The 22,632-nt window shown below is 38.9% G+C and overlaps 1 protein-coding gene across 1 annotated transcript; it reads left to right on the forward strand.

Moving 5' to 3' along the window:
* The first annotated feature begins 12 nt into the window (after positions 1-12).
* Positions 13-20,400, forward strand: RSPH3 (radial spoke head 3). Its single transcript, XM_027602357.2, has 8 exons — positions 13-623; positions 4,542-4,629; positions 12,134-12,275; positions 13,779-13,924; positions 14,882-15,085; positions 16,640-16,802; positions 18,709-18,795; positions 19,561-20,400. Exons 1-8 carry the CDS (start codon positions 13-15, stop codon positions 19,887-19,889), a joined length of 1,770 nt encoding a protein of 589 aa, XP_027458158.2. The 3' UTR covers positions 19,890-20,400.
* Positions 20,401-22,632: the final 2,232 nt, after the last annotated feature.

Here is a 22,632-nt window from a genome sequence, read left to right on the forward strand (position 1 = left end):
GGGCCTGGAAGAATGGCGCCGACACCAGCCCGGCAAAGCCAGACTCCAAAGTGGGAACGAGGACCGCCGCGGTGCCTGCCCAGTTCCCCGAAGCCCCCAAGCCCGACTCGGTCAGGAGAACGTTCCTTAACCCGTAGGCTCACCGGCCGGGAAGGCGTCAATGGGCGGAGTCAAGGGCCGGAAGTGCCCCGGAGGGCCGGCCTCCCCGCGAAAACCGCCGGCCGGAACTGCCAGGAGGTCCCGCCCCCAGGCGGAACTCCGGGTTGCTGGGCAACCGAAGTGGGCGCTTTCGGGTGGCTCGGTGTTCCCTGGAACAAGCAGAGTGTAGCTCCCACCTCTTGTCCTGGCAACCTCGCGCCCCGCCCGCCTTCCTTCTTGCCGCCTCTCCTTGCGTCGCGGAATCCCTGCCCTTGGCACTACGCACACGTCTCCGGCTCCCACCACCACTTAGCGCCCACCTGCTTGAAAGCCAGTCTCCACCGGAAGCGAAGCGGCCCGGCCCCAGGCGTGGCTTCCAGGCTCACAGACCGCACCTCCCCAGCCATGGGCACCTACACCTACACCAGCCGGCCCCGGGCCCTGCCCTGCCAGCGCCGCCGTTACCGGGACAGCACAATGCAGCCGTGAGTGAGCAACCAGCCCCTGTGTGATCTCCACCTGCCCCAGTCCCGGGGCCGCGCACCGCGGCCCCCTTCGCCCTGGCAAACCTGCCTGTGCTGCTTTCTCCCCTCCACACCCTGCCGAAATAAAATTTCTTCCCTAAAGAACTCTCCCGTGGCGTGGAGGAATGAAGCAAGAAGGGGCACGGGCGGCCCGGCCTCCCTTAGTGAACTTTTAGTGATAATGAGCTGCGGGCGTGATCGATTAACATGTACAGGAAACCCACTGGTTTCACAACCTTTGAGTCAACTACTGTTGGCCAACTATATGCATCTCACTAGGGGCATTCGTGTACATTTTCTTCCTTAGTCCACAGTACTGTGAAGTTGGTTTAATAACTCCATTATGCAAATGAAGAAACAGGTACTAAGGTGTCAGACGCGATAGCATGTCCAGAATAACAGCCAAGTAAAGCTCTTTCCACACCAGTCTTTGGTCAGGAATCAGGTTATCCTTCCATGCTGGACCCCAAATTGTATTTTTACATTACTGAGTATTTATTTGCAAATATTCAAATATCCACTTCATTATTATCCATAATAATGTTTACGGGCCTTTCTAAAGCTTGAAGTTCTTTCTATAAGCCTCAAATTTTGGAACCAGCCAAACTTCCCAAGAATGCGGGCTCCATGGAAGCTGGAAACTTTGTGTCTTTTGTCCACCTGGGATTGTGCCTGACATATAGGAAGCACTTACACAAATTGTTGAATTAACTGATTGAACACATCAGCCAAGTAACTCTTGATGCGTTATTTCAAACACTAAGTCTAAATTCATAATTATCTTATGGCAAATAAGGACCTTCTTAAGTAATGCCTGTCACTTTAAAGAAACCAAAATGGAAAATTTAAATTGTTTTTTAAAGATTTCATGTATTTATTTGAGAGAGAGAGAGGGAGAAAGAGACAGAGATAGTGACAGAGATAAAGAGAGAGCACCAGCAGGGAGGAAAGGGAGAAGCAGGCTCCCCACTGAGCAGGGAGCCCAGACGCAGGGCTCGATCCCAGGACCCTGGGACCCTGACCATAGCCAAAGGCAGATGCTTAACTGACTGAGTCACCCAGGCACCCCGGAAAATTTAAAGTTATAGAGGGATTATTTATATTATAAAAGGATTCCATTTAAAAACACTTTCAGAAACACTTTCTGGTGGCTTTAAGTAGTTGCTCACAAATCATTACTATTAAATTACACCAACAAATGAAATAAGAATCAATGCTGGTTCATTAGGAATGATTTTTTTTTATAGCTAGTTGATAAGGAAGTTGCAGGACCTTGCTTATATTGAAGCAATCTGTTGATTAAAGATTGGACGAAGTATATGTGTGTGTGTGTGTGTGTGTATTTGATTTTTAGTTTAAAATTATCCTTAGTGGTGATTTTCAATTTATAAAAGTAATATATGCTTGTTCTTATATTACTCTTTTACACCTCCGTACTTGAGCATATGTACATTTTTATAGGAGGTTTATTTCCAAAATTGAATCATACTACACATATTTATCTGCAATTAGCTTCCCCCCCTTTTTTATAACCTCTAATTCTTTTTTTTTCTAATTTCTTTACATATACATACATATTTAATTTTATATAAATAGACTCCTGTGGTTCATGCTTGGGTACATTCTTAGTGCCGAACCCCCTTCCCTTGTAAACTTGCTCTTTCCCCCCTGCCCCCAAGGTAAACCTTGTTAATGCCCTTACGTGAATGTTTCTGGACTTTTCTCCACACTCACATGGTTATGTATGAATATATAAATATATACATACAAGTACACCTCATAGCGATGCTAACATTATACACAATTCTCAGCATCTTCCTTTTCTCACTTAATTCTTTGCAAAAATCCCTCCAATTATTTTTTTTAAAAGATTTTATTTATTTATTTGACAGAGAGAGACACAGCGAGAGAGGGAACACAAGCAGGGGGAGTGGGAGAGGGAGAAGCAGGCCCCCCCGCGGAGCAGGGAGCCTGATGTGGGACTCGATCCCAGGACCCCGGGATCATGACCTGAGCCGAAGGCAGACGCTTAACGACTGAGCCACCCAGGCGCCCTCTCCAATTATTTTTAATAGCATGATATCCCCTGGCGTATGGATGTACTACGCATTCTTAAAATTTTCCAATTTTGACAGGTATTCGGTTTGCTTCAGGTTTTTACCACAAAGAGGAAGGTTTCAATAAACAACTTTATGTGCTGGCCTTTTTATTTCTATGAAACAGATTCCTGGGATGGGATTGTTAGGTCATGTATATTTTTAACATGAACAGATGGAACAATATGCTGTTCTTTAGTAATGTTTAAATATATCTTTTTTCCCTACATCCTCACCAGCAATAGGCATTATTGGATTTTTCTTTCTTTTTGGCTTTTGACAGTGTGAAATCAAAACCACAATTTTTCCTCATTATTATGTTAATTAGCATTAGGGGGTTTTAATCAAGTAAGCGTCCTTTAGATTTTTTCTATTTTAAAAGATCACTGGGTACAATGTATAGGACAGATTCAGAGAAAAATGTTGTTCCAGACAGTTAAGAGACTCTTGCAGCAGTCCAGGTAAAAGACAGTGGTGGCAATGAGTGATGGAGAGATGTGAAAACGATTTGGGGAGTAGAATCAGTATGCTGGATACAAGCGGTGAGGAAGAGAGAAGAATCATGGATGACTCCCAGACTTCTAGATTAAGCCAATTGGGTGGTTAGTGGTACCATTTAATGAAATAGGGAACACTAAAGAAGTAACAAGTTGGAGTGGGAGAATGATAATGAGTTCAATTTTGAGGTGGCTTTTGAGACATCTCAGTGAGATGTCACTGGGCATATCAATTGGATATACATTCCTGGAGCTCAGAGGAGAGTTCTGAGCCAAAGGTAAAATAAAATTCGGAGTTTTAGGTATATGGATTATGAGTAAAGCCTTGAGAATGGATGAGTTCAGGGAAGGGCAAGAGAAGACCTAGCCCAGAGGAAATCCTCCAGTCCTGGAGGAGCCAACAATCACAGGCTGAGAAAGAGAAGTCAAAGAAGTCCTAGAAAAACAATCCGAAGACTATGGTGGTATCACAGCGGCTAGAAAGAGAGTGCTTCAGTGAAGGAGTAGCCAGCTGAGCTAACCACTGCCCTGAGATCACGTAAGATGAGCAGTGTTACATGCCTGGTTTTTAAGTAATATGAAGTCAGGTTATCCAACAGTGGTTTTAATGTATGATAAAAAAGCAACTTACTACCCATCTCAAAATTATTTCTGGTAGAGCACTATTATTGGTATAGGTCAATATTTGGTTTCATAGCCATACATAGTATATCATTTAAAGAACTTTGAATGAAAACATCAACTGTATGGTTTTCACTACTGATAGTCTGATCCTCAAAATTAAAATTGTATTAAAATGTAAAACATACCTTTGAGTTTAAAGAAACAATGAGATAATGGACTTATTTTATTTCTTAAGCCTGATTCTGTGAATTCTTTCAATCCTTGAATCCAACTACTGTCAGTACTTTAAGGCCAGGCCCCTTTCCTACTGTCCATTTTCACGTTTGTCAAGTAGTCTAACAGATTTACAGCCCGAAATCCAGCTCTACCATGTACTAGCTAGGTAACCTAGGGCACATTCCTTTCTGAATCTCCTTCCTCTTCTGTCAGATGGAAATCATAGTCTCCAACTTGAAGCTTATTGTGAGTAATAAATAAAATATGTGAAGGGCCTGGCATGTAATAAGCATTCCATAAATGGTAGTCATTTGCCAGACTAAAATTGTGCCAAAACAAAAATCTATTTTCATAACATCTGTATCTTAGTTTAAATCCAATTAAAAATGAGTTGACTGCATAGACCAACACTATTACAATAGTTATTTAGATTTGCTATCTTACAGAGCTGAAGAACCTATGCATTATGGAAACATAATGTATGACAGAAGGGTGATCCGAGGCAATACTTACGCTCTACAGACAGGACCACTGGTAAGCATAATTTGAATATTCTAATACAGAGCTTTTCAAACTACTTGTGCTGAAGGACCAGTTTGTTTTAGTTCCTAATTTGCTTCAGACTAAAACAGTTATAAAATACTGATAGATTACTAGAAAAATTAAATCTAAAAAAAAAAAAAAAAGACATTCTAAATACAAGGCTGATGGTGGGTGCCAGGGACTAAGGGAGCAGGGGAATAGGGAATTAGTGTTTAATGGGTACAGAGGTTCAGTTTTGCAAAAAGAAAAGTCTGAAGATGGATGGTGGTAATGGTTGTACAACAATGTGAATGTACTTAATGCCACTGGATTCTACACTTAAAAATGGCTAAGATGGTAAGTTTTATTGTACTTTACCACAATTAAAAACAATAATGTTAAAAATACAGAAGCCCCAATATTTTATTAGATTAACAGAACTTTGTAAAACTGCTCTAAAAGCTTATAAACTTTTATTCTCAATTTCTATAATTAAATTTTTACAGACCAGCTTAAACAGTTCACACACAACACTTTGAGTAGCACTGGTATAACATATTTAGGTTTGTTTAAATTATTTCATACTATAATACTATCTTCATTATTTAATCAAAAATTCTTTTCTTTAATTCACTCAACAAATATTTATTGAGTTTTAGGTCCTGTGCTGAGTACCTGGGATACAGAGATGATTAGGGTGTGGCATGATATTAAAAGTGATGATTTCTTGGCACTGAAATGAAATATAGTTAAGTTAATCTGTAAACACTGTATGATATATACATGCCCACCACCACATGGTGATATATGGAATATTAGACATTCTGAAGCACATACATCAAAGCCATCGAGAAAACTCACTAAAAATATTGTATGTTTCAGCCATACCCTGGATCTACTGCATTAGAACCTTCAAGGGTTGGACACAGGAATGTGCATCATTAATAAACTTCTCTAGGCAGTCTGGTACAGCCAGTTCACGGACCAACATTTGAAAACAACAGCTCAAACATGTGATATAGATACGTGATTCAACATCTTGTGGCAGTAGCAATAAACCCGGGCACACCTAGAACTAAACTAAAAAGGAGAATCACCTTTTTTTTTTAGTTTTTTTTAAATTAATATTGTGATGATTTGATATACCTTTTTTTTAGTTCTTTAGTCAGTTATTCAACAACTTATCTAAAAACTCTATACTAAGGGGCGCCTGGGTGGCTCAGTCGTTAAGCGTCTGCCTTCGGCTCAGGTCATGATCCCGGGGTCCTGGGATTGAGCCCCGCATTGGGCTCCCTGCTCTGCGGGAGGCCTGCTTCTCCCTCTCCCACTCCCCCCGCTTGTGTTCCCTCTCTCACTGTCTCTCTCTCTCTGTCAAATAAACATATAACATCTTAAAAAAAATTTTTTTTAAACTCTATAATGAGACTTCCAGTTCCAGAAAGCAGGAATTTGCCAATAGCACAAGCAAACACAGGAAGACTCTGGAAATGGAAAGAAGGAAGTGGACTGGCTAGGGACCTCAGGATTTGAGTGACATAGTGATGAGTTCCCTAAGTCTTCTTATATCCCATTCAGAGCACTGGAGAAGCTTGCAACCCAGAACAACCAATAGGCACAAACCTGCTCCCTTTATCCAAAAGACTGCAAAAGGGTAACCTAGCAGAACAGAAATCTTTTTACTACCCCTCCTCCAGCCAAACTCCAATGGAAAAACTGTCCTGCCCCTCCCAGTGGAGTCAGAAGACGGAGCTGGGGAACTGGACTTCCATCCCCACATGGCAGCAACAATGCAGTACTAATCAGTGCTCTGATTCACTCACTGAGGTGGTATCAACAAGGGTAGAGCAGGAAGCTGACCTTCCACTCTCACCCAGGGGCAGTGAGATGGTAAGAGATGATACAAGTTGGTACCCTACTTTTCCTGGGGTGATGGCAACAGAGCTAGGAGGGAGCTGAATTTTCAATCCTATCTGGCAGCAACAAAGCGAAACAGGTGAGATAAGGCAGTGTGAGTCAGAGCTCCACTCCTCTGTACTCCAACACTGGTGTCGGTGGATCAAAGCAAGGGTCTGAAATACTACCCCCACCAGGCACCAATAAGTTGATAAAAGTTGGTCCTCTGCTTTCACATGGGGCCTAGCAGGATGCTGAACTTCCATCTCCACCCATGCCTGCATGCTAAAACAAAAAGGGATGACTTCTTACTAAAAAAGATTAAGATCCAGGGGCGCCTGGGTGGCTCAGTCGTTAAGTGTCTGCCTTCGGCTCAGGTCATGATCCCAGGGTCCTGGGATCGAGCCCCGCATCGGGCTCCCTGCTCTGCGGGAAGCCTGCTTCTCCCTCTCCCACTCCCTCTGCTTGTGTTCCTGCTCTTGCTCTCTCTCTGTCAAATAAATAAATAAAATCTTAAAAAAGAAAGAAAAAAAAAAGATTAAGATCCAGAATCTCACATCCTAATACCCAAAGTTTCCAGGATACAAAAAAAAAAAAAAATCACTCATCATACCACAAACCAGAGCAGTCACAGCTTGAATGGGAAAAATCCATCGAGAGATGACAACAGCAAGATGACTCAGATGTAGGAATTACCTGACAAGGATTTTAAAGCAGTAATCATAAAAAAATGCTTCAATCGAAAGTGAATAATTATGAACGTTCTTAAAACAAATGAAAAAAAATATTAGCTAAGAAATGGAAGATATACAAATGAGCCAAATGGGGGCACCTGGGTGGCTCAGTCGGCTAAGCATCTGCCTTCAGCTCAGGTCATGATCCCAGAGTCATGGGATCAAGTCCCACATCAGGCTCCCTGCTCAGCAAGGAGTTTGCCACTCCCTCTCCCTCTGCCTCTCCCCCTGCTCCTTCTCTGTCTTGCTCACTCTCAAATAAATAAAAATTAAAAAAAAAAACCAAATGGAAAATATCTAAAAAGTCATGGGACAGATTCATCAGAAATGACATAGGGAACAATCAATGAAGTCAAAGCCAAATCAATGGAAATGACCCAGTTGGAACAACAGATAGAAAACAGACCACAAAAAAAAAAAAAAAAAAAAAAAGCAAAGCCTCACAGCTGAGGAGCAATAACAAAATGTCTAACATTCATGTTATCTGAGTCTCAGGAAAAAAGGCATGGGACTGAAAAAATATTTGAAGAATAGTGTTTGAAAATTCCACAAATTTGGCAAAAGACAAAAACCTATAGATCTGAGAAGTCAGTTGAACCCCAAGCAGGAAAAACCTAAAGAAATTCACACCAAGACACATCAAAATCAAATTTCAAAACTAAAATCAAAAAATCTTGATAGGAGCTATAGACACATGACACATTACCAGAAGGGGAACAATTATTTGAATAACTGTGGGTTCCTCATTTGAAACAACAGAGACCAGAAAAAGTGGCATAGTATTTTTCAAGCCCTGAAAGAAAAGGACTATCAAGCCCTAATTCTAATCCAGTGAAAATATTCTTCAGGAATAAAGAGGAAATCAAGTCATTCTCAGATGAAGGAAACCTAGAGGATTTGTCACCAGCCGACTTACCCCTAAATAGCTAAAGGAAGCTCTCCAAGTAGAAAGGAAATGATAACAGAAGGAGGCTTGGGACTTAAGAAAGGAAGATAGAACAATGGAAAAGGTGAAAATAGGGGTAAATACAATAAACTGTCTTCTGGGTTTTAAAAATTGTGTTTGATCGTGAAGCAAAATTATAACATCATCTGATGTAGTGCTTAATATATGTAGGTAAAATATTTAAGATGATTAGATTTTTATTATATTTTAAAAGTAAGGAAAATAAGGGTATCTAAATGGGAGTGAAGTTTCTGCCTTCCACCTGAAGTGGTAAAATGTTGATATTAAATGTTGACTGTGATCAGGTACATAGTATATTGTAAAACCTGGAACAACTATTTTTTAAAAAACTATGGAAAGAGATATAGTCAAAAGGATTACAGATAAATAAAAAAAGAATTCTAAAAAATGTTTCAACTAATTCACAGGAAGGAAAGAAAAAGAAAACAGAAAAATTAAAAACAGAACAAATAGAAAGCAAAAAGTAGAATGGCAGACAGCCCTAATATGGCAAAGTCTTCTTTAAATATAAATGGTCTAAATAAGCCAATTAAGAGACAGAGAGGCAGAGTAGATTTAAAAAAAAAAAAAAAAAGTGACCCAACTGTATTCTGTCTACAAGAAACTCATTTCAATTATAGTGGTGTAGGTAGGTCAAATGTAAAAGGAAGGGAAAAGATATACAAGTTAAGCATTAATTTTTAAGAAGTAGTTGTGGCTATCTAAATAACAGATAAAGTAGACCTAAGAAAAAACAATATTACCAGGGACAAAGAAGGACATTACATAATGGTAAAAAGGTCCCAATATACCAAGAAGATCTAGCAGTCTTAAGTGTATATGGACCAAACAACAGAGCTTCAAAATACATGAAGCTAAAATTGAAAGGAGAAATAGACAAATCCACAATTTTAGTTCGGGACTTCAACATCCTTCTCTCAAAAAATCAGCAAGAATGTAGAAGAACTACACAACACCACCAACCAATAGGTTGTAATTTACATTTATACAACACTTCACCTGACAACAACAGACTACATATGCTTTTTTTTTAAAGATTTATTTATTTTAAAGAGGGAGCATGAGCAGAGGTAGAGGGGTGCAGAGGGAGAGACAACCTCATGCAGACTCCACGCTGAGCACAGAGTCCAATGGTGGGCTTGATCTCATGATCCTGAGATCATGACCTGAGCCGAAACCAAGGGTCAGATGGTTAACTGACTGCACCACTGAGGTGCCCCAGAATACATATGGTTTTGAGGCACCTGTAGAATATTGACCAAGATAGAACATATCCTGGGTTACAAAGCAAATCTCAATATATTTAAGATATTTGAAATCATACCATGATGGAATAATGTCTCTTTCAAAATTTCAAACTAGAAATCAATAATAGGTGATAACAGGAAAATCTTCAAACACTTGAAAATTAAGCAGCATGCTTCCAAATAATCCATAGAGGAAGTATTAAAGGGAATTTTGAAAGACTACTCAGGACTAAATGAAGATATAACAAATGAAAATTTGTGTTTCATGCCAGAACAGTGCTGAGATGGAAAAAACTAAAAAGGAAAGACTTCAAATCAATAATCTAAGCTCCTACCTCAATAAATGGGGAAAAGATGAGAAAAATAAACCCAAAGCAAGCAGAAGGAAGAAAATAATAATGATAAAAGCAGAAATCACTTACATTGAAAACAAAGCAATAGGGGCCCCAGGGTGGCTCAGTTGGCTAAGCATGGGACTCATGATTTCAGCTCAGGTCATGATCTCAGGGTGGTGAGTTGGAGCCCCAAGTCAGGCTCTGTGCTGGGTGTGGAGCCTACTTAAGATTCTCTCTCTCTACCCTCCTACCCCCACTTGCACGCACTCTCTCAAAAAAAAAGAAAAAAAAAGTACGGGCATCTGGGTGGTTCAGTCAGTTAAGCATGGGACTCTTAGTTTTAGCTCAGGTCATGATCTCATGGGTCCTGAGATTGAGCCCCTCTTCAGGCTCTGCACTTAGCGGGGGGTCTGCTCAAAGATTCTCTCCCTCTGCCCCTCTCCCCCCCATGCATGTACACTTGCATGCACACGCTCTCTCTCAAATAAATAAATCTTTTTTTAAAAGTATGTAAAAACAATAGAGAAAATCAATGGACCCAAAAGCTGGTTCTCTGAATAAGATCAATAAAATTGATAAGCCTCTAGCAAGACTATCAAAGAAAAAAAGAGAAAGAAGAGACAAATATATAACATATATTTGGGGTATAACATAGATCCTGCAACCATGAAAAGATTAAACACCATTTCTTATCTTTGAAAAGATCAATAAAATTGATAAACCTCTAGCAAAACTAACAAAGAAAGAAAAAGAGGAATGCCTTGGTGGCTCAGTAGGTTAAGCATCTATCTCTGGCTCAGGCTGTGATCCTGGGGTCCTAGGATCAAGCCCCACGTCTGGCTTCCTGCTCAGCTTGGGGTCTGCTTCTCCCTCTGCCCCGACCCTGCGTGCCCCCCCTCACCTCTCGTTCACACACTCTCTCTCAAATAAATAAAATCTTAAAAAAAAAAAAAAGGAAGTAAAAGAGAAGAAACAAATAAGCAAATATCAGGGATATAACTAGAGATTCTGCATCTATTAAAAGAGTAAAAGGATCATAATAGAATATTACAAACAAATCTATACATATAAATTCAACAAACTAAATGAAATGAGCTAATTCTTCAAACTATAAACTACCAAAACTCATCTAACATGAAATAGATATTCTGAAGTGTCTAATAACTATTAAAGAAATTGAATTTCTAATTTAAAAGCTTTCAAAAAAGAAATATCCAGGCCCAGATAGTTTCACTGGAAAATTCTACCAAACATTTAAAAAAATTCTCATTGATTTTATACAATTTTACACAATCTCTTCCAGAAAATAAAAGAGGAAGGAACACTTCAGGCAATCAGACAAAGACACTAAAAATAAAACTATAGACCAATAGCTATCATGAATGTCAATACAAGAATCCTCAACAAAATATTAGCAAATAGAATCCAGTGGGGATTCTCTGCTTGAGATTCTCTCTCTCCCTCTCCTGCTCCCCCTCCTCACCCCACTCATGTGCTCGCTCGCTCTCTCTCAAAAAAATCAATCTATGATATCATCACCACTTCAGAAAAACTATGCATTTAAATGACAATGGCCATTGTATTACGGAAATGGGATTATGGGATATTTTAAATAAATTTTAACGTTGCCACATTGTTATTTCAATTAAAATGTTTTTACAATTCTAATTTTAAATATTAAAATTTTTTCTTGCAAAGTACTTTCATATTTCCCCTCTTTTCATATTTACCTTGAGATAAGACAGGTTAGCTAAAGGAAATGGACATAGAATGAGATACAGATATGAAATCAAGGACCTCCAAATATTGCAGGACTACTGTAAATAATTATATATTTTAACCCTTAATCAGCTATTGTTTTGTGCACTGGGACAGGCTTCGTTTGGACTGAGAATATTTTCTTTGTGAGCTAATTTATTTTTTCAGGAATTTTATCTAAAAGAAATTCAGACTTTTTTTTAAATCCTAGTGCTTTTCAATTCCTTAACTACACATTAAAATGTATTGTAACCGAGTAATTCTATAGTATACTTGGTTACTAGGAATCCAGGCAATTCATGGTAAAAATGCTTGAATGATGAAAAACAATTCATTAGATAGGATTCTGCAGCTGTTTATTCTAGTCGTCAGTCATACTTTGAAGTTACTTATGTGCTTCATCAGATAACTATATAATTACCTGACAAAGTTCAAACAGAACTTTAATCATGAAGTCACTGATAATCAGGAAGCATTATATGACAGATGCTCTTAGGCTATCCAGGAATCACTTCTGGAATGGCAGTTCTGTATGCTTTGAGAAATATCTTCTAAATTTTAGAAGCCTTTTCTGTCACTCAGCCTGGGCAGCCTGATCCTATAGAGGTTCAGAGACAGCAGCAGGCTAAGAGGAGGGCTCTTGCCAGAAAACGAGCCCAAGAACAGCTCAGACCACGAACCCCCGAACCCGTGGAAGGCAGAAAGCACGTGGATGTGCAAACAGGTACGTGACCATGCCACGGGCATCGTGGCTCCTGGGTTTGCTCAGTTTTCTAAGTCAGTTCATTTTTTATTTGGCATAGTATCTGTTATGCTATGCAGTACTGCCCCAGTTACATGGTTGGAGGAGTGCATTCATTAAACAAATTCATAGACTATATTTTATTATTATATTGAGTACAGCTAGAGGTATGAGATGGGGTTAAAAAAGAATTTTATGACCAAATTAATTCTCAGCCCTTTTCACATACTTTTTTCTCAAACTGGGATTATTTCTCACTTTTTCTTTTATACCCCAACATGAATCACTGCTGGACCTACAGGAGAAGAGAGCAACGTAGTTCTATTTTGGCATTTTATTTCTCTTGAGAGGCCTGAACTCATCCAGATCTGAGTCCTCCATCTCTCTCCCCACAGCCTCTCTCTTCTTTTATTCTCCTTTCACTGCACACATTCCCCAAGGCCACACAGGCTTGTTCGGCCACTGCCAGGCTTTCTTACTTGTCTGCTGTTCTCAGCTAGGGGAGGCGTACCTAGACCTCTAGGGTCGAGCTGTGTTGTTGTCAGAATCTTGATAATCAGGCAACACTTGGTGTTTTCCTTAGATTGATATAACTATTCAGGATTCACCTTGCATCTTGCCAAGATGGTGAGTGGCTTTATCGTTATTGCTAGGTAGTTAGTACAAAAAGAAGTGAACCATTCCACACATTTCCCTCCTACCTTGAGGCCAAGTCTAGAATGTGTATATGTCTGTATTTAGCCAATATAGCTGTAATTCTACATGAGCTAAATTTTAGTGTTTCTTTATACCATCAGAATATTAAGTTTTCCTATATCTCAGAGCCTATTCCAGTCTTCTACCTGTGTATCTCCTTTATTATTAAAGACTCCTTGTGACAAATAATTATGATCCCTTTTACAGATGAAGAAACTAAGGCTCTAAGAAGATATAACTTGACTAGGTCCTATGTTCAACATCTGACTCCAGTTCTCATGTTCTTTGCATGATACCACACTGCCCTTGCCTCACATATATTATTCCTAAGGTGAAATTTGTTTTCATGTATCTGTTTATAATCTATAGCCTAAAGGGAACATCAAGTAACATAGTGACATGGTGCCTAATTTTTTAAATATTCAGGAATTTTGAAATCTTTATACATTTACTATCTTAGGACTCAGTTATAGAGATGGATTATTAACTTTCCATCCCCAGTCATACCTTGCATCTTACATACCTCTAGGCTTTATGTTCTTCTTTGGTTCCATTTTCAAGCACAAAACTCAGTGCTTCCTCAACATCCCATAAATGTCCTAGCCTGACTGACTCTGTGGTCTTCCAAATACATAAAACTGCTTAATACAGTATGTGAATTTAATCCCACACTTGAGCGCTTCTTTTCTGATCCATTTAATTCTGTTTTGTAGAAGCTAAAGTTTCAATACACATATATGCTTGAAATAGACAAGAATTTCAAACTCAATGTATATGGTATTGTCTTAGAAATATACCTTGAAGAAATTGCTGACCGCATAATAGAAGTTGATATGGAATGCCAAACAGATGCATTTTTGGACAGACCACCAACACCACTCTTTATTCCTGCCAAAACTGGCAAAGATGTGGCCACCCAAATACTAGAAGGAGAGGTATAGTACATTATTTGGACTTCCTTCTATCTTCTTTATAAATAGGTAAAGTTAGGTTTAGTTAAAAGCTTACAAACCACTTCAAAATCAGAAAGATTCTACTTACTGTATTTCTTTCCAAATGTACCTATAATAGTTTTATCCTAAAATACAGTGTTCTGATTTCCCCTCCTTGATGATCAGAAATAAAAATCATTAGAAATATTTTTAGAATATCTGCACCTTGATTCTTATGTTTGCATACTTAATATATGGATACAAGGTAAATTTGTACCAAATAAAGAAAAATAGTATCTCGGGTATAAGAGGTTCCACTATTAGTTGTTTTTAAATTATATAGTTTTCATGGATAATCTATGTTAGAGAAAAAATCCTAAAATAATTACATTTTCATGTCAATGTAGAATGCATAAATAGGCCAGTCTATGAAATTGAAGAGAAGACAATGCTTATGTGCATAATGACTTAAGTGAGATTTAAGACTTACTTGAAGGAACTTGAAGGAACTGAAGGAACTGCCATTGAAATTGGGAAATAAATTAAGTCTTCACAAACTACATAGAAGGGTATATTTGCCTCTAAATCCTAGAGGGGAATCACCAAAATGCCCATTATTCTTGTTTCTTAGTTCCTCAGTTCTTCAAACTGTTAGTGAAAACTAGTGAAAATATAATAGGGCAAAAATTAAGAAATATAAGGATATTTCCTTTGGGTTTCAGAGTTTGATCTTAAAATTGTTGAGTAACAGGGTTCATTTTGATGACTACATACATCTTTTTTATAATTCTTGACTGATATTCTGTGTGCCCTGCAGGGCCGTTGTGTGTTTTGGACACCATAAGTAAAGAAGACCCTCAATAAATAGAACCCTGTCATGACTGCTTTTCTGGATATTTTTTCTTTGAGCATTTGGTTCATGATTAAAATTTTAAATTTGGTTTGTCTTGTGTGTTTAAGCTCTTTGACTTTGATCTTGAAGTAAAACCAATGTTAGAAGTTCTGGTGGGAAAGACCATTGAGCAGGCACTTCTGGAAGTAATGGAAGAAGAAGAGTTGGCTAACCTGCGGGCCAGCCAGCATGCATATGAGGAGTTACGCAGTGTTGAACTAGCTGAAGTTCAGCGACTTGAAGAGCAAGAGAGACGGCACAGAGAAGAAAAGGTATAGCATTCTAATTTTTTCCTTAGTCTTCGGCTATTTAACAGATAATGTTCTGAATCACATGTGGTATGTCATAGAGCTAAAGATCTTTGCAAATACGTTAGAAAAGAGTTTGTTGCTCAGTTATCTCCTCTTCTGTAGATCACAGGTGTTTCATGCACAGAATCACATTCTTTAAACACCAGCTTCCATAAATGTACCTAAACAGAGTTTCCAAAAGTTTCTAAATGTAATAAATTACATATGTCCCAACTGAAAGGCACTCTTAAATAACAAGATTCCTAGCGAAGGAAATATATTGGTTTGCCATACATCCATGGCCAAAAAGTGGAAGGGAAAAGTGGGGTATATTGGGGATAGGTGGCGTGAAGGAGCGGAGGATCTGGATAGAATTCTGGATCTTTTTCTCAGTGGCCAGGCCCTTCTCTGTACCCCAGGGATTCTCCAGAACTTCTTTATAAAATATTTTACATGACAGATTTTTAGAACTTGTAGTAAGAAAACTTTTAGAATCTAGTTTTTAAAATATGCCAATAACATTCAGTTAAGAAACTCTAGGCTCAATAATCTTTAAGAGTCTGTCTGGTTCTGGCAAAAATTGTTGCCCTATGTTGGACACTGAATGGATAAATTATGTAGGAGTGCCTGAATACCTAAAAGAGTTCAAATAATTTCCCAAAGAGTCTAGTTTACTGCACAGAATAGCTTAGTTGTTGGGATATTCTACTCAATACCTAATCAAATGGACTTTCAGTTTTTCTCCAAAATGAATAATTAATTGTGTAAAGGGCATAGGGCTTATGGTAGAGATTATGCAAATGCCAGACATTTTTTTACAAATGTGAAATGAATAGAGGCAAAATTAGCTTTGTTGAAATAATCAGGGAAATCTTTATCAAAGGAAACTTACTTGTTTATTTACTATTAGGAAATATACTATGAAAATAATGAATACAAACATCTAGATATTTATTTGCTTAAACTTTGAAAATAGACTTCATAAGAAACTATATTAATGCTCCCACTTCCACATGGGAGTAGAGGAGATGGTTCATTAGCTTTATAGATATCCTATGGTCTACAAGAAGCAACAACAACAAAAGAGAGGTTTATAATTTTCAGAGCTCAATGAATTCAAAGAAGCTTACAAATGAGACAACTCACTGACAGTTCTTTAACTGAAGATGTCTGAGCAACTATAATTTTCATATTGATAATAATTTCTGGTAATACTAATTACAAATACATATAACTATTATTATTCTTTGATATTATCCATATAGTCAAACAAGTACATCCTCAAATGATTTTACTTAAAAATGGATCAGGAGATGAATCTTACCTTAAGCTCCATCTCTTTTTTTAAAACAATATCCACCCAGAAGCTGTTGAAATTCACTAAAATCTTGATGAAAACTATGAACCATGAATAGATTCCTTGCTGTCCATTTTTTGATACAAATACATGTCCAGATTCTTCCATTCACTAGGTCGGGCATTTGGGGAGCACGTTGCAGCTAAGTAACCCGGCGCGGCGGTGTTTTCTGTGCGCAGGAGCGGCGTAAGCAGCAGCAGTGGGAGGTGGTCTACAAGCACAAGGAGACCTCGCAGAAAGTGGCCGCTCGGGCGTTCGCGCAGCGCTACCTGGCCGACCTCCTCCCATCCGTGTTTGGCAGTCTCAGGGACGGTGGCTACTTCTACGATCCCATTGAAAGAGGTTCGTTCGTGGAGGTGTTGCTAGATCCCTGCTACAAGAAGCATCCTCCTAATGCTTCCAAGGAATCCCATGCCCATGTTTATGTTGAATTGGAATCTCTCTTTAAAACACATTTTTAAAGTCAATTATAGTTGTTTTAAGTAAGTACTATTATTAATGAGAGGTATACTATAAAGATCGTGAGTTTAGAATGTCAGTTTGTCTTTACTAAGAAGCAACATTGTATAGTAGGAAGAAATATGGACTTGATGTCAAAAACTTGAGTTTGGGTCCCAGTTTCATCATCAATCAGCTATATGACCTTCAATTTCCTCACAGGTGAAATGAGGGTTATTTAGGAGCTAAATGTCATAATATCTATGGAACATAATATGTATAAAATATGTGCATAAGTAGTTTTTCTACTTTTTCTCAGCTGACTTCCTGTTCCACTCAAAAACCCTTGGGGGGCAGCAATGAAAGTCGTGTATTCATTTAATTAGGTGTTTCCACCATCCCAGGCACTGTATTAGGTGTGGGAGATAAAAACGAGGAGAACTGGTCTCTACCTTTAGTGAATTCACACCTGTCAGCTCTTGGTGAGCACCTGCCAAGACCCACCCCTCAGCTAGCCCAGCCAAATGAAGGGTAAGAGTTGCCATTCCTCACCCTCCTTCCTCAGCTCCAAAAGCACTTAAATCCACATTGCTTTTGTATACATATCCTTTTTCAAATGGCTAATAGTATTGTGGGGCAGAGTTTAGTAATGTTAATTTTCACTGAATACATATTCAATTCAGGACACCTACATAGAGATCAGGTTACACACAACTACTAGTTTACATTTATATTGTACTTTACCATTTATGTAGTATTTTCCATACACGATAACATTTGACCCTCCCAGTAACCCGGGGGCGGGGGGGGGGGGGCGGGTAGATAGGGCAGATTAATTACCATTTTTCAGAAGTAGAAACTGAAGCTCAGAGAAGTGAAATGCCTTCTCCCAAACAACCAGGGGAAGCCGTTAGGCCTCAGACTCTGACCCCAGATCCAGTGATCCTTCCACGCTGTCCTGCCACCCCCCTGGGGTCTAGCTAGACCTCTGCTGTTAGTCACAGAGGCTAGCAACCTTTTTTTCTCTCATGAATTGCTGAAAAAGTCAGTTATGGATCATTTAGAAGCTTGAAAATGAGATTCATGCCTCAGATTAAAAATATTATTCCTAGTAGTGAGTATAATATCCTATTACACTCTTACATCACCCCATTGAAAAGTAACAGATGCCAGCCCCCCTAAAAAGCTATTTTGAAACGTTAAACTACGTATTGTAATGGACTGTATTTTTTAAAGGCTCACACAATAGAGTAGATTTCCATTTCAGTTTGAATAAATTTATCACTAATAGAAGCACCTAGTTTCTGACCCATTTCTAGATGGCCTTCTCAGACCCTGTCTGGCCCTTGTCCCCTGATTCTTGGTCAGCTTCTCCTAGGCCCCAGGCTTCCGATGGGGGCATTCTTTTTATCAGCATCGTTCAATCCCAGATTTGTATCACATGTGGATTAGAGTTCTGCTCCCAGACGCACATCTTCCTCCCCACTCCCCTACCTTACCTCCTTCATCCACGTCAGATTGCACCTGTGCACTTAGCTCCAAGGAAGACTTCCTGGACTTCAAGGAAGACCGCATAGTTTTGAAAATACTATTTTAACCACAATAGAAAGGAAATGGACCAGAACATGCATAGAGAATGTGGCAAAAGTCATGCTGTATAAGTCCATTTGACATTTTGTATTAAGAAAACAGGGTTGATGAATCTTCAATAGTTAGGGAGAAAGCACAGATTCTTCCTATCTGTCATGATTCATAAAAATCATAATGATTGAATTTCACTATAACAAAATTAACTTTTTTTTTATTACAGATATTGAGATAGGATTCCTTCCATGGCTAATGAATGAAGTTGACAAAACCATGGAATACAGTATGGTGGGAAGGACAGTGCTTGACAGTAAGCTCTTTTATGTTATTTAAAAGTCACTTCTGGAAGCCCCTGGGTGGCTCAGTGAGTTAAGCATCCGACTCTTAATATCAGCTCAGGTCATGATCTCAGGGTCATGAGATCGAACCCGCATCAGGCTGTGTGCTAGGCATGGAGGCTGCTTAAGATTCTCTCTCCCTCTCCCTCCACCCCCTACCCTCGCACTCACGAGTGTGCTCGCACTCTCTCTCTCTCCCTCAAAAAAAAAAAAAAAAATCATTTCTGGGGCACCTGGCCAGCTCAGTTGGTAGAGCATATGACTCTTGATCTTGGGGTTGTAAGTTCGAGCCCCACATTGGATATAGAGACTACTTAAAAAAAATAAAATCTTTTTTTAAATAAAATATTTTGAAAAAAAAAGTCATTTCTGAAATTTTTCAGCAGAAAGAATAAATAGAAGAAAGATGTTAAATTTTATGGTTTTAGTTTTTAAAGTTTCATTATCTCAGTTAACAAAGGCACAAATTTTTACCCTCAATAATATTTTTGGTTCTTGTGTAATTTGATCAGAATTAATACCTTCTGTCATTACTTTATAAATGATATTCTGTTAAAACAGGCATTGACTATAATTCATATTCAATGCATTAAGTGGCACAGAAGTTAAATGTGCTGACTTTGTATAAAAGTAACACAGGGAAGGGCTGAGGCCTGCTTTATGCTCATCTGTAAGTCAGCATTATAACTACTCAAATATGAACAATCACAGTGATTTTTGCACATATAATGTTTCAGTGTTGATCCGTGAGGTGGTCGAGAAGAGACTGTCTATGTACAAGCATAAGGAGGACCAGCCCCCATATGTGAAGCCCGAGGATGGCCTCGGTGGCCCTGGGGCGATGGGAGAACCACTGATGGATGATGAATTCCATGAACAAAGTACATCACAGCCACAGAGGCCCCTTTCGGACAGAGACTCCCTGCAAAGAACACCAAGCGATGGAAAGTATATGGAGAACATGTCCTCCCAAGAAAGGAAGCTTCTGGAAGGAGAGGATGAACAAACAATAAGGAAAACCTCAGGGAGAGAACTATTGCAACCAGGAGGAGCCTTCGAGCCATGACACCACTCAGCGGCCAGTCAGCATTGCGAGCAATCAGGTAACAATGCGCAGGTCCCCTCAGGTTATGGAAATTATGTTGTATTTACCCAACATGTCTTTTTGTCTCATGGACTGGGCAAATCAAATATGTTGAAATAATAAAACTAATTAAAAATGAAATTTAATTCATTTATTTAATGGTAGAATATCTAGAAGCTATGTTGTAACCTAATGAGAATCATGTCTAATTACCAGGTTCCCATTACCACGAATATAACTAACAAATATATTTTTCCTTAATTTTTCTAACTTTGTGGGGTTTTTTCTTTTTTAGTATCATATTTAATGTTAGATATCAGTGCTGTCAGCCATTGAGACTGTCTGCTCTATAGGAAAACTATTTTACCTACTCCATGAAAGAACACCTAAATGTCGTGCCACCGAAAGCTTTAGTGCTCCCTCCTTGCAAGGACCAACACATATACCCTTAGTTGTGTAATACTAAATAGATCGTTACCCCTTCCATCTTCAATATCCACGTAAGGCTCAAGAGATTCTATGAATTGGGGCGCCTGGGTGGCTCAGTCGTTAGGCGTCTGCCTTCGGCTCAGGTCATGATCCCGGGGTCCTGGGATCGAGCCCCACATCGGGCTCTCTGCTCAGCGGGAAGCCTGCTTCTCCCTCTCCCACTCCCCCTGCTTGTGTTCCTGCTCTCGCTGTCTCTCTCTCTCTCTGTCAAATAAATAAAATCTTTAAAAAAAGAGAGAGAGAGATTCTATGAATTGGTAATATGCTCTTGTCTATTTTTTCACATTCCTGCTATTAAAACATTTCAAACAATACCAATAAGGCAAAAGTCCCTACTTGCCCTTAGGCAATTCCATTCTCCTCCTCAATGATAATCACTGTTATCATTGCTATAATTAGGTATGTACTTTCTAGGCCTTTTTCAAGATATTCATATACATATATATTTGAACATCAGAAAATATGTGGGTTTATTTTTCTTTATATAAATATAAATATATAGTCTGCATTTTTCACCTAACGGTATAATCTTAGACCTTAAACATTAGTCCATATAAATCTCTTTTTAAAATACGGTAAGTTATTCTATATTATGACCGTGTTACAGGGAATTCACATGTGACCTTTTTTTTAAGATTTTATTTATTTATTTGACAGAGAGAGACACAGCGAGAGAGGGAACACAAGCAGGGGGAGTGGGAGAGGGAGAAGCAGGCTTCCCGCTGAGCAGGGAGCCCGATGCGGGGCTCGATCCCAGGACCCCGGGATCATGACCTGAGCCGAAGGCAGACGCTTAACGACTGAGCCACCCAGGCGCCCCCACATGTGACTTTTTAACCTGAACTTGTCTGAAAAGTTTACCTGTGCTATTAAAAATCACAGATCTTTTATCTCTAAAGTCATATTAATCTTAAGCAATCATTGAAGTCCTCTGAAGCTGTAGGTAGATATAGCCTATTTTTCTCAGAATAATTGTAGATTTATAAGCTGTAGTGATTTGAAATAACTTGCAGTTATTAACACATTTATCTTAATTTCTTTTTAAGTTAGGTACCAAAAATGTATCCACATTTTAAAAATGGAGAAAGAACTTCTTCCTCCATTTTTTAAAAGAAACACACCGTGTGTCTATAAAGCATTATATGGTTCTCAAACCATTTTCCCGTATATTATACCACTTTATCATTTTAACCTCATAGCAACCCTTCTGAGATATGCATGACAATATTTTTATTTTCATTTGCAACCAATCTTGTTAGTTAGGTCAGCCAGCAAACGTTAACTGCATGCCTGCTGTGTGCTGGGTGCCGTGTGGGAGGCCAGCACTGTGCATACCAGCCTAGTGGTGGAGCCAAATGAAGTAAGGTATAAATGAGGAAACAGCAGCTCAGGGATTTTAAGTGATTTGCCGTAAGTCACAAGCCTAGTAAGTAATGGGATGAAAGCTGGGACCCAAATCTTCTTCCTTCTAATCCACTGTACTTTCTTGTAAACAGCCTTGAGCCCTTGTGAAGTACCAAGAATAACTTTCAATAAATTATTGCATTAGTAGCATTTTAAAAATTGGAATCACACCTGTTACCATTGGTAGGTTATTCCATGTTGTTAAGTCTTTACGAGCATCCTAAAATATACAAGATTTTAATTTTGGCAAGAAGAGCAAGACATTTTTTTTTAATTGGGGTCACCGTGAATCATTATTGTTATTGATTTTAAAATACCTACAATTTTAAAATGCTTTCAAAATGGATTAGAGGTTGATTATCTTCTACAATTCTAATCCTCTTCTACAGTAGCCAATCCATTAAACACTTAACAGATGTTCCGCTCAACATCCAGACCTGTGTTCTATAATTCCGTGAATTAATTCAATTTATTAAATATATGAAAATCTGTAGACCCCACACTGAAATTGGTTAAGCTTAACTGCCATCCTATTCAATGCTAGAGAGAAACAGGAATGATTAAGAGGTTAGGTCTGGGGACGCCTAGGTGGCACAGTCAATTAAACATCTGAATCTTGGTTTCGGCTAAGGTCACGATTTCAGGCTCTTGAGATGGAGCCCCAGGTCTGGCTCCCCACTCAGTGGGGGAGTCTGCTTCAGATTCTCTCTCTCCCTCTGCCCCTGCCACTCGTGCTCTTTCTCTCTCTCTGTCTCAAAAATAAGTTAATAAATCTTAAAAAAAAAAAAAAGTAGAGGTTAGGTCACTGTCTCTGTGAGAAAACTTAGAAAAA

Source organism: Zalophus californianus, chromosome 7 (genome assembly GCF_009762305.2).
Source record: "Zalophus californianus isolate mZalCal1 chromosome 7, mZalCal1.pri.v2, whole genome shotgun sequence".
Lineage (NCBI taxonomy): Eukaryota > Metazoa > Chordata > Mammalia > Carnivora > Otariidae > Zalophus > Zalophus californianus.